The sequence below is a fragment of the Zeugodacus cucurbitae genome, chromosome 5 (assembly GCF_028554725.1).
Source record: "Zeugodacus cucurbitae isolate PBARC_wt_2022May chromosome 5, idZeuCucr1.2, whole genome shotgun sequence".
Taxonomy (NCBI): domain Eukaryota; kingdom Metazoa; phylum Arthropoda; class Insecta; order Diptera; family Tephritidae; genus Zeugodacus; species Zeugodacus cucurbitae.
The window spans coordinates 64,201,328-64,213,529 of NC_071670.1; the positions used below are offsets into that span (position 1 = coordinate 64,201,328).

General features: G+C 35.5%; 1 protein-coding gene across 1 annotated transcript in view; it reads left to right on the top strand.

Moving 5' to 3' along the window:
- LOC105208796 (uncharacterized) overlaps positions 1 to 6,777 on the top strand; it is an 87,376-nt gene extending 80,599 nt beyond the window's left edge. Inside the window, exon 7 of the mRNA XM_011178833.3 lies at positions 1,512 to 6,777. Within this exon, the coding sequence (XP_011177135.2) occupies positions 1,512 to 3,216 (1,705 nt within the window). The 3' untranslated portion in view covers positions 3,217 to 6,777. The remainder of the gene's footprint in view (positions 1 to 1,511) is intronic.
- The last annotated feature ends 5,425 nt before the right edge of the window (positions 6,778 to 12,202 follow it).

Genomic DNA, 12,202 nt, shown 5'->3' on the forward strand with positions numbered 1-12,202 from the left:
TTACAATTATTAAAGCTTCAAAAAGCTCCAGTATTTTAGTATGATTCTGGCACAGAAATGTGTTTCAAGTTAAGAGTGTCACAGTTCATCTATTGTGATTTTATGATATGCTCTTGGACGTAAATTTCAGAAACTCAAATAGAAGAAGAAGTCCCTAAGTATCTTTCAATAATAACATAAGAAATAACGTGGCTTTCCAAGCTTTTTATAGATGCGTGATCACTTTTATCGAAAGAGGCTTGTTCTGTTGTTATGAAGATCGATAGTCCCAACTGAGACGTCTCTGGATCTCATAAACGGTAGACGCCAAGCTGTGAAAACTTCAGTGAAATAGGTTCGGTTAAATTAGGGTAGGACTCTAGTCTTAGTAAGCTTACCAAAAGGAGTCACAAAAAAGTACAGCAGGACTTGGTTTGGAAGCATTTAAGAAAAGTTTGCCATCTAACTAAAGCTACTGAAAGGGTTTTTCATTTTGCTCTGAACGTCTTAAAATCAGATATACCTCAAATCAGATATACCTCAGCAAGTCACATTGTAGGTATTTTGTAATAGATATTATGGACTCGCGAACCTACGGACGAATTAAGAACTTTTCAAAAACATCAGACAGTCTAACAATAGAAGATATCGGAGATATTCTGGAAACCTCGTATGCTTCGTTTCAAAATCTGTTCCGATTACTGTAGGGGGGACGCAAAATTAAAGGAGAGGACTTTATGTCCATCATCTTATTTCAAGATAAAAAAGAAAATATTTTAACAAAGGAACTATTTTTAAGAAATTTTTTGAGCTGAGCTAGAGGTGTCTCTCAAATTTGTCGGTACCGAAATGAATTTATGTCTCTGTTTTTGATATCGATGACTTTTATTGGCTAAGGAATTACATATTTCAACGGTAAAAGGACTAAATTTGCCTTCAGAAATAATTTTGATTCAGATGATATTCCGGTTTCGAAACGTTTAATCAAATTGGAATCCGAATCGTAACAAATAACGATTTTTAATTATTTTCTGATTAGTTTAAAGAGAATTCTCCGATTACAAAAGTCTGCTATAACAAGATATGTAGGCAAGGCCATGTGAGCTTAAAGCCAACAACATACCACTCTTACACATATGTAGAATAATATTTGGTAACCCTTAGTACATACGTGTGACAGTATTTCCATTTATTTTCGTACACTTTCAATTAATCTTGCGTTATCTCAGCGAGAACGTTTATTTCTTTTGCGAAGCATACGCAATTTACATATCCAACGTTAAAACAAGGACATTGAATTACTAATTACGACCCACTTGACTGAAATCACACAATCAGCCATCAGCCGGAAGGATTTCCACTGATCCAAGTAGAATGTTTATTTTAATTAAATCAGCCTTTTTGTACGCGCTATAAAAGGCAACATTGCTATCGCCACATCAAGCATATGTATGCATACTGTTTATTTATTTACAACTATTTGCCTTTTTTCTCTCTTCTTCCCCCGCACTCCGCACGACGCCGATGAACAGAGATGAGCAAGAGCGTATACGCGGCTATTTCCGTCTTTCCACAAAACGGTTCCATAAATCGCGCAGTTGCGGCGGCGGCAGCGGCAGTGGCCATACGCCCAGCTCCAGGGAGGATTCCATTGAAAAGGATGAGAGCACAAACGCCACGCAAGCCACTTCGATACTCGTGAATGGCGAGCAGTTTTTGAATGGGGGCGGCAGCATAACCGGTACGGCGCTGGTGACACGTCACGAGCTCAATCGGGCCGCCAAGTTCCAACAACAGCAGCAACAGCATCACAACAATTGCCGACAGTCGTCTGGCAAGGAGGGCGCGAACGTTGTTGGGGCGGCGGTCGGTCAGCAGGCGTACGGCAAGTCAACGCCACTGGCGAAGGATGTGCGTGTGAAGAAGAATGATGTGAAGATTAAGATAATATCGGATGGCGGCAAAGGAAATAAGTCAGCGTTGGCAGGCATTGGCGGTGCTGGGCAATTGCAGGCACAGCATGCAACGAAGAGCACCAGTGTGAGCAGCGGCAGTCGACGCGAGAGTGTTGCCGGTGGCGGCGTCGGTGGTAGTGTTGGTGAGCGTAAATTGACGCTTGGCTCATTGGATAACTCCTGCTCGAATATGACCTCCTCGACATACTGCAATGGCGTTAGCAGTTTGCTGGAGGATGATGGTGGCGCAAGCAATTTCGGTGATGGCGAAGACTCCTCCATTGTAAGTGGTATGATTGTGTCGAGCGGTGGACCAAATGGCGTCAACTATATGCAACACAAGAAGTGGAGCCTCAGCGGTCAGCCATTGTTACGCAGCAAGGATTTATCATTCAGCGATTGCAGCAGTTTCTCGCATATGGACACGGCCAGCACGTTGGAGCGCGACATGGAGATAATCGATATGTTGGAACGTGAACGTAGCATGGACATACAGGAAATGATAGAACGTGAGAAGCACGGCGAGACGGTGCGCATGACGGTGGGCGAACGTCGCAAGCTGCCCGATATCGAGAAGATTTATCAGCGCTCTCCAAAATCGAAACTCGATCCGTACAGTTATGATGTCTCCTCACAGATCACGCCGACACCATCAACGGCAACTGCAAAGGACAGCATGCCGAACTCTTTGCTCTGCAGTGATCCGCTGCAGTCGAGTGGTGCTCTTAGTAGCGGCAGCAGCACGAATGATGGTGGTTATAGCGTTGCGTCCACATTCATTGGCGACGATGGCGTGCCAGTGCATCGACTGTCACGCGACGATGAGGGTGAGAGTGGCATCGATGTAGACGAGGAAGTACCGTCCGATTTCTTCGACAAGTACACACCGGGCGCTGCCAATTCGGTGCCATATGCAAGCAGCGGCGGCGCCGCAGTCAACACACCCACTTCCGCCTACCAGTATCAGTACTCGCGTCGACTGAGCCGCAAATCATCGCACCACAGTCAAGGCTCAAATTCACATCGCACATCAAAGCGCGACAGCTTCAATTCGTTGAATGGCAGCGATCTCATTGCGGGCGCATTCGGCGAACTCGATCCCACGCAACCATTGTCTAAGATGTCAGTGGTGGAGGGTCGCATGCGACGCAGTAGTGGACGTACGTCCAGTTTCTCTTCCTCGGCGCGCAGTTCGATGAAGTCTCGCGACTACAGTCACGGTTCATCGCATTCGGCGCATCCAGAGTTGGACTTCAGGGAGAATATATTCGCCGAACTGTGAAGAGGTGAGTGTGGTAGCACACAAGTTTAGGTGCCACGATCTAAATGATGCATGCTTTATTGAACGAGGTGCCTAATTGGATTGATTTAAGCAACGAAGGAAGGTTTGACGTAGAAAGTTAGCTTTTAATACGAACAAATACAGAAACCCTTAAATATCTAGTGTGTATTGGTATGGAAGTCCTGACAGTGCAGTTTTATAAACAGTAGTTAAGCGTAAGTTTTTATTAATGTAGACAGATCCTAGTGTGTGGTAAGTAATGTTAGGTATAAGTTTGAAATGTGATGAATATACGGATTTGGCTGAGGTTTCCTAAAATGAAGTACTATATGAAAGTGTCTCAAGTTCGAGTCATATATTTCAGACAGAGTTGTTGGGATTTGATTAAGAATAAGTTATTGGGATTTTAATATGAGAACTTGAATATTCTTTAGAAAATCAAGGTTGGCATTTTGGGTAAACTATGAAACATATATATTCCTGATTCGCAGATAATTAGTTAACTCGTTGGGAATTATCAAAGGGATCAATTTATAGCGTAGTACTCCGAAATCCTTTATGAGTTTGAAAAGAGTACTTCCGTAGGATCTTTCGAATCCGGATGGTAATCAAATTTTCGGGATGAGATCTCTTTTCCTAAAGCTAAGCTTTCCGACAGTCCGGATTAACCTCGTTTTTCTGTTTCCTAGGAGTTTCTAGGCAAATATAATTTGTTGAGGAGTAATTTAGCCAAGTGAACACGAATTATACGATTTCTTGTGAAGAATTAGTATGGGTTCCTTATTGAAGGTACAGTTTGAATAAAATATAGCTAAGTATAGCTTTGATATGTATGGGTATATTAGAGAGTTAAGTGTGAGGAATCACTTTTGTATTTTGTATACATATTTGTTAATACGTTAGATAATTCCGTGCGATAAAAATAATATAACTTTTTGTAATACTGTTGTATAAGCTTATTTTGAGTGCATGTGACCTTAGTTTGGTGAAAATAAAGAAATTAAGTTAGAATGATTATCAAACTGGTAGTAATAGTAGTCTTCGATTCGCATAATGATATAAACTGGTATAAATTTCGGAAGCTGTCATAACCTTATGTGTATACTCTTGAATGTGCTTATACCACTTTGATGATATATGGACAAGCGCTCTTGAATTGAACTCATTGCAGTCAAATAATAATACTTTGTTAAGAGAGTTGTACTCAAAATATGTGAGCTGATAAGTGGCGAATCGAACAAATAACTGGTATAATCAGTTGCCGTTAGAAAGCAAGTACTTTAGAGAGTTTAATACAAGCTTTTTTGAATTGAATTCAACTAGTTAACTCTGGCGATGCTTTCATTTGTCAAAAGTGACAATTAGAGAGCTGAAAAGTGGCGAATCGAGGACCGTCTAATGTGTTTAAAACCACTACACATCTTATGGTAGTTAATTGAATATTTTTTATTATTAAAGAGAACTTTTTACAAATTTTATTTGAAGCTCATAGCAAGCATGACGCAATTTTCGATGCGCATTTTTTTACATACAAACAATTTTATTGTATGTTACAAGAGAGAAAAAAAAACAGAGAAACACGTGAAACGTGAAAACACATTCAATTTACTAATTAACTTAATTAAGCTGTTAAATAATAATAAATACAAATAATTGTTGCGTTTTTTGTCATTCATTGTTAATGTGAAAGCACAAAGTAAATAGAAACAAAAAATATAATATTTATATAAATGTATTGTATAACTACAGTGTTTAGCGTTATAAAAAAAAAAAAATTAAAAAAATAATAATCAATATTATTATAATATTGTTTAACAAGCGTATTTATTGTATTTGTAAATGCAGATTTTGTATGTTGAAAACAAACTAAAAATAATTGTAATTTAAAAATAAAAAAGTTAAATAAATTTTATAACATGGATTAGCATTTAAAGTGAGCGTGAGTTTAAAGCGGGTGGATCATTGTATATGAGCAGCAGCAAGTATGTGCCAAGCTTTTAGCAGCTACAATTTTCGATACTGAAATTAAAAGAAATAAAAAAAAAATATTTCTAAATAATATATATATAATAAATATATATATTTATCACTACTGTAAAATAGTCTATGTTGATTTGTCTAAAACTATAAAAATATATAATGAAAACTTACTAGTTATGCATATATCTTAAGTTTTTTTTTTGTAAACTAAATTATAAAAATATTGTTGTGAATTAATATTGCATAAATATTTCTGAATCAATGTTAAATTTATACAGTTACACAAACACCTTAACACGAGAAACAGCATATTAGGAAATATGTAAACTTACGCAGTCGCTTCAAATTGGGTTTAATACAGTAAAATATCGGTGACTTATATGCATAAAAATATTTTTTTGAAAATTTAAAACTTGAAAGATTTTCTTTTTTTTTTTCAAAAAATATTTTGGAAATAAAATATTTTTTTATCAAATCGATTCTCTTTTAAAACCTATTTACATTTCTTTTAATGCCACACTGTTAATAATAATATTTTTTTTTAAGAAAATATGATTTAATTAAAACTGATAATTTTCGACTTGAGCAAATTTTTCTCCAGCGAATGTTAAGTACCATGAAATAAAAAATATCTTACGGTCTAGGCTTATAATTTTTCTGAGGCAAGTGTTTGCAACGATGTCATCTTTCATACATTCCTTATAGAATCCGATGTTTTAAGGGTAGACTGGCCACCTACTCAGTACTCTAATACCAAAGAGTCATGTAAAAAAGTAATTGATGTTTGAGCACAAGTAATCAGATGGTAGAAAAAACAGAAAAAAGTTAAAATATTGCCACCTGTATGAAAGTCTAATTTGCAATATTTGACAAATCAAGGAAAGCAAAAATCAGAAGCTGAAACCTCTACTGTTATTGTATAATTTTACAGTTGGGAAAAGAAACGGAGTAGGGTTACCACCTGTTTGAAAATTGTATCAAACAACAAATTATGAAATTTCGAAAACTACAAACTGATAAGATTCTAGTTTACTACTGATTTTTTTTCGAATAGGGTTGCCACCTAATTTTAATTTTTTCTCAATTCTTTAAACAATATAATATAATGGTAAACAATTGGTGACATTTATTTACGCTACTTTTATTAGCTTAATTTTCCGAAACCTTCAAAATTTATTATCAAATTTGCGCTAGAAATTTGCTGAAAATAGCCACAATAATGAAATTTAGTTAAAATAGTTTTGTTTACTCAAATTAAGTGAAATTTTTTGAATAAAGCTAATGCCTTTATCTTTAATTAAATCGTTTTTAAATTTACTTCAAGCTACAAGAATTAATAAAATTTCAACTTTTAAGAAAAGACATCTGAATATTCAAATTTTAAATAAGCCCAATAAATATCAAAATGAAATGCAGAAAATTTAAACAAAAAATGCAAATATTTACTCAAATTCAACTAAAGCAAGCATATTTAAACTACAACAACAAATAGTCGTAATTTAAATGGAAACCAAAAATATAACTTTAAACTTGCTTCAACACTTACAACTTAAATACTTGGAATTTAACTACACAAATACATACTAACAAACAATGAAATGCTCAAATAAATGGCATACATACTTACATACATACATAACCACTTTATTGCATTACAAATCAAAGTACATACCTAATTACAACAATACAGAAACAAGATATACCAATAATATTACAACAATGTTACCGCAATCAAATCGCTTGAAACTGTTTAACTACCATTTGAGCTACTACTCAATTGAAGCGCACAGCAAAATGCGAGATGAGAGCATAATCAAAATCAAGAAAAACTACAAAACTTGTTGAAGCCACAGCGCATACCATAAATCGTGAGCAAATATCCTTTGCACCACTGCATATGTACCAGTATACAACTTGTAACGGTATACCACACTTGAAACTACTACATAAGCGTAAACTTGTAATGGAAATGCCAATAAACATGCATACATACATACACGCATACATTTGTGCATTTGTACAACCAAATGAGTAAAAACAAATAAAGAAAAAAAAAGCATGTGAAAGGCATGAAAATTTACGTAAACCATGAAAGTTGTGAGTTTTATTGCAACAATTTGCCGGTGGCTAAGTTCATGAGTGGCTGGGTATATGCAAAGCGTAAGTATTTATGTATTGGATGTTAACTGAATTGAAACAATTTCTGGGGAAAAAATGTTTAAATGCATATTGGCAACTCTGGTGAGCAGATTTTTTTTTAATTTTGTAATAATAATAATTATTTTCTACTTGAAAGCAATAAAAGTTTTATAATTTGACAACTTTTTTTTATATATTTTTCAGATGGCAACCCTGTTCCTAATATATTGGAATATTAAATGGTATTATTAAATTCTAAAAATATATTTATACATATTTTTCAATAGTTGTGAGGCTAGTTGTCTAAATTGTTACAATAAGAAATTTAATAATATTTTACAGTGGCAACCCTAAATATATTATACATATATATATATATTAGATTGTCAAATACCCCCCTCGTAGAAACCCCCCTAATTATTTGTGAAGAACTCGGTCAGCAACGTTTGACAAGCCTCTTTTGAGTTCAACTTTACACCACCAAGGGCGTTCGCCATGGACAGGAACAGGTGGCAATCACTTGGCGCTATGTCCGGCCGGGCTATATGGTGGATGCGATAAAACCTCTCATCCGAGCTCCCGTAGCTTCTGACGAGTCATCAACGTAGTGTGTGGTCTGACGTTGTGCTGGTGAAACACTACACCCTTCCTGTTGGCCAATTTTGGAAGCTTCTGGTTGATCGCCTGCTTCAAGCAGTCCAGTTGTTCGCATTAGATGGTAGAATTAAGCGTCTACCCATATGGGAGCAGCTCATAGTGGATGATTCCCTTCCAATTCCAACAAACACACAGCAAAACCTTTCTGGTCGTCTATCACGGCTTGGCCACTGTTTGGAACGATTTACCGGTCTTCGACCACGACCGTTTTCGCTTGATATTGTCGTATGTGATATATTTTTCGTCGCCAGTCACCATAAACTTCGAAAATGAGTCGAGTTCGTTTCGTTTTAGCAGCATATCGCAAGCGTTGATTCGGTCCAGAAGGTTTTTTCTGCGTCAAATCAAGCTTTTTTGTGTATCCAGCCTTCTGCTTTAAAATGGTTTGGAGACTAACTCCCATCTCCTGGGCGATGTCACGAGATGCCACATGCCGATCCAACTCGGTGTTTCCATGATTTTTTCGGTATTCGTCGTTACAGGTCTTCTGCCGGCCGGCTGGTGTCGTTTTCACCCGCTTTGAATCGTCGAAACCATTTCTTCGCAGTTCGTAGTACCATCCATAAAACTAGAAATGTATGAATAGGTGACAACCCTATTTTAAATATATTATAAAAAGTTGCTCAGTGTTGCAATAGAAATTTTTCGAAAAGTCTTCTAAATGTTTAATGCTTATTTTCTGGAAACCACATTCGGTTTTATTATACCCTGAACAGGGTATATTAAGTTTGTCACGAAGTTTGTAACACCCCGAATGAAGCGTCGGAGGCCCTATAAAGTATATATATAAATGATCAGTATGTTGAACTGAGTCGATTTAGCTATTTCGGTCCGTCTGTCTGTCTGTATATATACGATCTAGTCCTTCAGTTTTTTGAAGATGTCGTTTTGAAATTTTGCAGATGTTACTTTCTCTTCAAGAAGCTGCTCATTTGTCGGAACTGCCGATATCGGACCACAATATCATATAGCTGCCATACAAACTGAACGATCGGAATCAAGGGCTTGTATGGAAAACTTCCGCATTTTACTACATATCTTCACGAAATTTGGTGTGAGTTATTGCTCATAGAAATAATTTAATCTCCGAAAAAATTGTTCAGATCGGTTCACTATAACATATAGCTGCCATACAAACCGAACTATCGGAATCAAGTCTTGTATGGAAAACTTCCGCATTCGACGTGGTATCTTCACGAAATTTGACATGGATTACATGACATGACATTTTCTTTATTAAATATCCTTAATGTTTCTAGCAAACAACCCGGCTAAAAAGAATTAGTAAAATGTTTTATTTTTTTTACATACTTTTTGTTACGTCTTTAGATTTGCTTAAACACATAGTTACTAAAAGAAATGCACCTGTAAAGGGTATATTAGCTTCGGTACAGTCGAAGTTAACGTTTTTTCTTGTTTTTATTGTGAACTAAAAGCAAATCGCATGCGATAAAAATCTCTTAAAATCGATTGCAATCAGAATGCGCCGTAAAATCTTAAATCTTTTTCAAATCATCGCTAGTAAAATTTGTTAGAATTCAAGGATTATAAATGTTAAAATTTTAGAGCCATCACAAATACAAATGAGCGCAAGTTGAGTGGTAGCCATTCTAGTATCAAAGCATTGTTTTCTGCAAAATTGCATTTATATACACAAACTTCCATATTTTGTCTACAAATATCTGTACGCCACCCTGTATTTCTAACATTCACAGCGGCACAGATATCCTTGCAACACACACACACACACCCATTCTGCTGCACTCGGCTGCTCGTGAAAATATTTACACGTGAAATTGTTATTATTATTGCTATAGCTATCGTAGTTGTTGTTGTTGTCTTTGTTGTTTTTTGTTTCATGCTTTTATTTATGTATTTTCGCTTATAAAGTTTACAACACCAGTTCTGTGCAAATTTGTTTACGCCAATTTGTTTGCACTCTTCGCGTTTGTTTTTGTGTTTGTTGTATTTTTTTGTGTGAAAAAATTACCCTCTGTTGCTATGCATTCCTATGTGTGTGTGTGTGTGTGTGTCTATGTGGCTTCGGCAGGTGTGAATTTGCACTTTGCACTCTTTTTGCACATAATAAAAGCCATAAAAATGATGGTGGCAAAGTAAACGATGAAGAAAAAACACCAAGTACCGTTACATGTACTGTTATATGCCATATACACACATAGGTCGATAGAAGTGACGCAGCTGTGTAGCTTGAATTGGGTGTTTTTAGCGGTTGCGATATACTGACAGTGAGTGAGTTCAATCAATCAACAGGTTGATTGCTTCCACTCCGGTTCCAGCTGTTTTTGGCGCATTATTGATTGATTTGATATGCAATGAGTTGTAGTTTGATTTTGAAGCGTTTTTATTTTTGCTCACTAACGATATTAAAGAAGCCTGTTACTCAAAAATTCCAAAATTTAGAGCCAAATATTTCCAGTTTAAGTTTAGGCTTAAAACTCTTTTTGAGCGACTTAAGTCCATCGGATCCTTCCAGTAACAAATTTAAGACTCTTCACTCTTTCTCTCACTCTCTCTCTCTCTCTCTCTCTCTCTCTCTCTCTCTCTTTCTCTCAGATCTAAAACATTTATAATTACCAATTTAATACTCAGACCCCTTTTATACTAAACCATTTTTATTTAAAATATCAGAAAATAGTAATTATAATTTTCGTTATATTATTTAAAGCGTCTTCTACTTCAAACTTCAAAAATATCGTATCCTAAGTTTTCGAAAATATTATTTTCGGTTTCTATATTCTTATCAGCTTCTATGTTCCACTTCATTTAGTAAATCTGTCACAACACACATTCATTAATTGAAACCAAAGCAACTCTCTTGAAACCAATGCAAAACCTACTACAGCAACCAGCTTATTCATCTGAAAATGATTAATTACAGAATTCAAAATGTAGATAATGTCACTGGCACCGCACGTTTGCATATTGGCTACAAAATCATCGATGATTACATTTCCATTCGCAGTAATCTTGTTGGCCAGAGTAGCTACATTGACGTTCGTCGGTAATTACATGACCTTTAAAGTGCTTGGAAGTTCATTTACAAGGAAATAATTCAAGTATGCATCACACAATGGTAATAAGTAAGAGTAATAATAATGTGAATACCTGTTTCTGCTTATAGAATATTGCATAAAAGGACTCATCTTTTGCCCAGAACTGTAGAGAAGAAGTTCTCGAAATTTCAAGCAATTAATCCCTCTCCTATCATGACTATAATTTTCTTGTTGGAATGCACACTACTAATATTTAAGGATATTATGTACATACATGCATATATATTGGTGAGAACTTGGTAATGTTTCTGCTGAATTGAGTCAAAATATACTGAGCTGTCAAACAGAACATATTTATATGAAATAGGTATGGATGTGTCCATATCTCCTCCTATTAGTACCAAGTACTCTTCATCTAAAGCATCATTTACTTGACTTACGCTTTGAAATATAGAGACTTAGAAAAGTATAACTTTACGAAGATATTTTAAAAGAATTTCTGACAAAACTTTGATATATTTTAATTTATTCTAATTTTTCTGCTATTTTCCTTGATATACTTCTTTCATAATATATTACAATAGGTATGTGTCTCAGCTAAAGTTAAAAATAATATAATGTTGCCTACATTTAGGAGATTATTTCAAAGCAACTACGTAGTATGAAAATGAAACGAATCCAAATGACTTTTAAAGCAAAAATTAATAAATACTTAATATGTGATTTATACAAAAAATTCAACAAACAAAATATCGAACACATTTAAAGATTTGTAACGAGATAACTAAAACAACCTAGCTGAGTATATAAGAATACACAAACAAACATATATATACAATTAATACCTCCGTTCGCTTGTTCCCATGCATTCCACTTTTCATCTGTGCTTTACACGACACACAATTGCAATGGGAAATCAATTATCCAGCACAACATTGTCACTTGAACCGTTTATATTTACCCTTTTATGTATGAAGCGGCACTTTTTGTCTGCCATAATGAGCTTTAAACGTGCTAATTAAGTTCGTGTTATGGTTGTATGCAAACAATTCCTCTGAATTCAGTCATTGTGTGCAGTGATTGTTTGCGTTGAAATGCATGTAAATAACGTAAAATGCGCAACATCATGTGCAACACGGCGTATGAGCGATTCATATTTTAGCATAGATGTGATATTTTTAACTGGAAATTTTTGT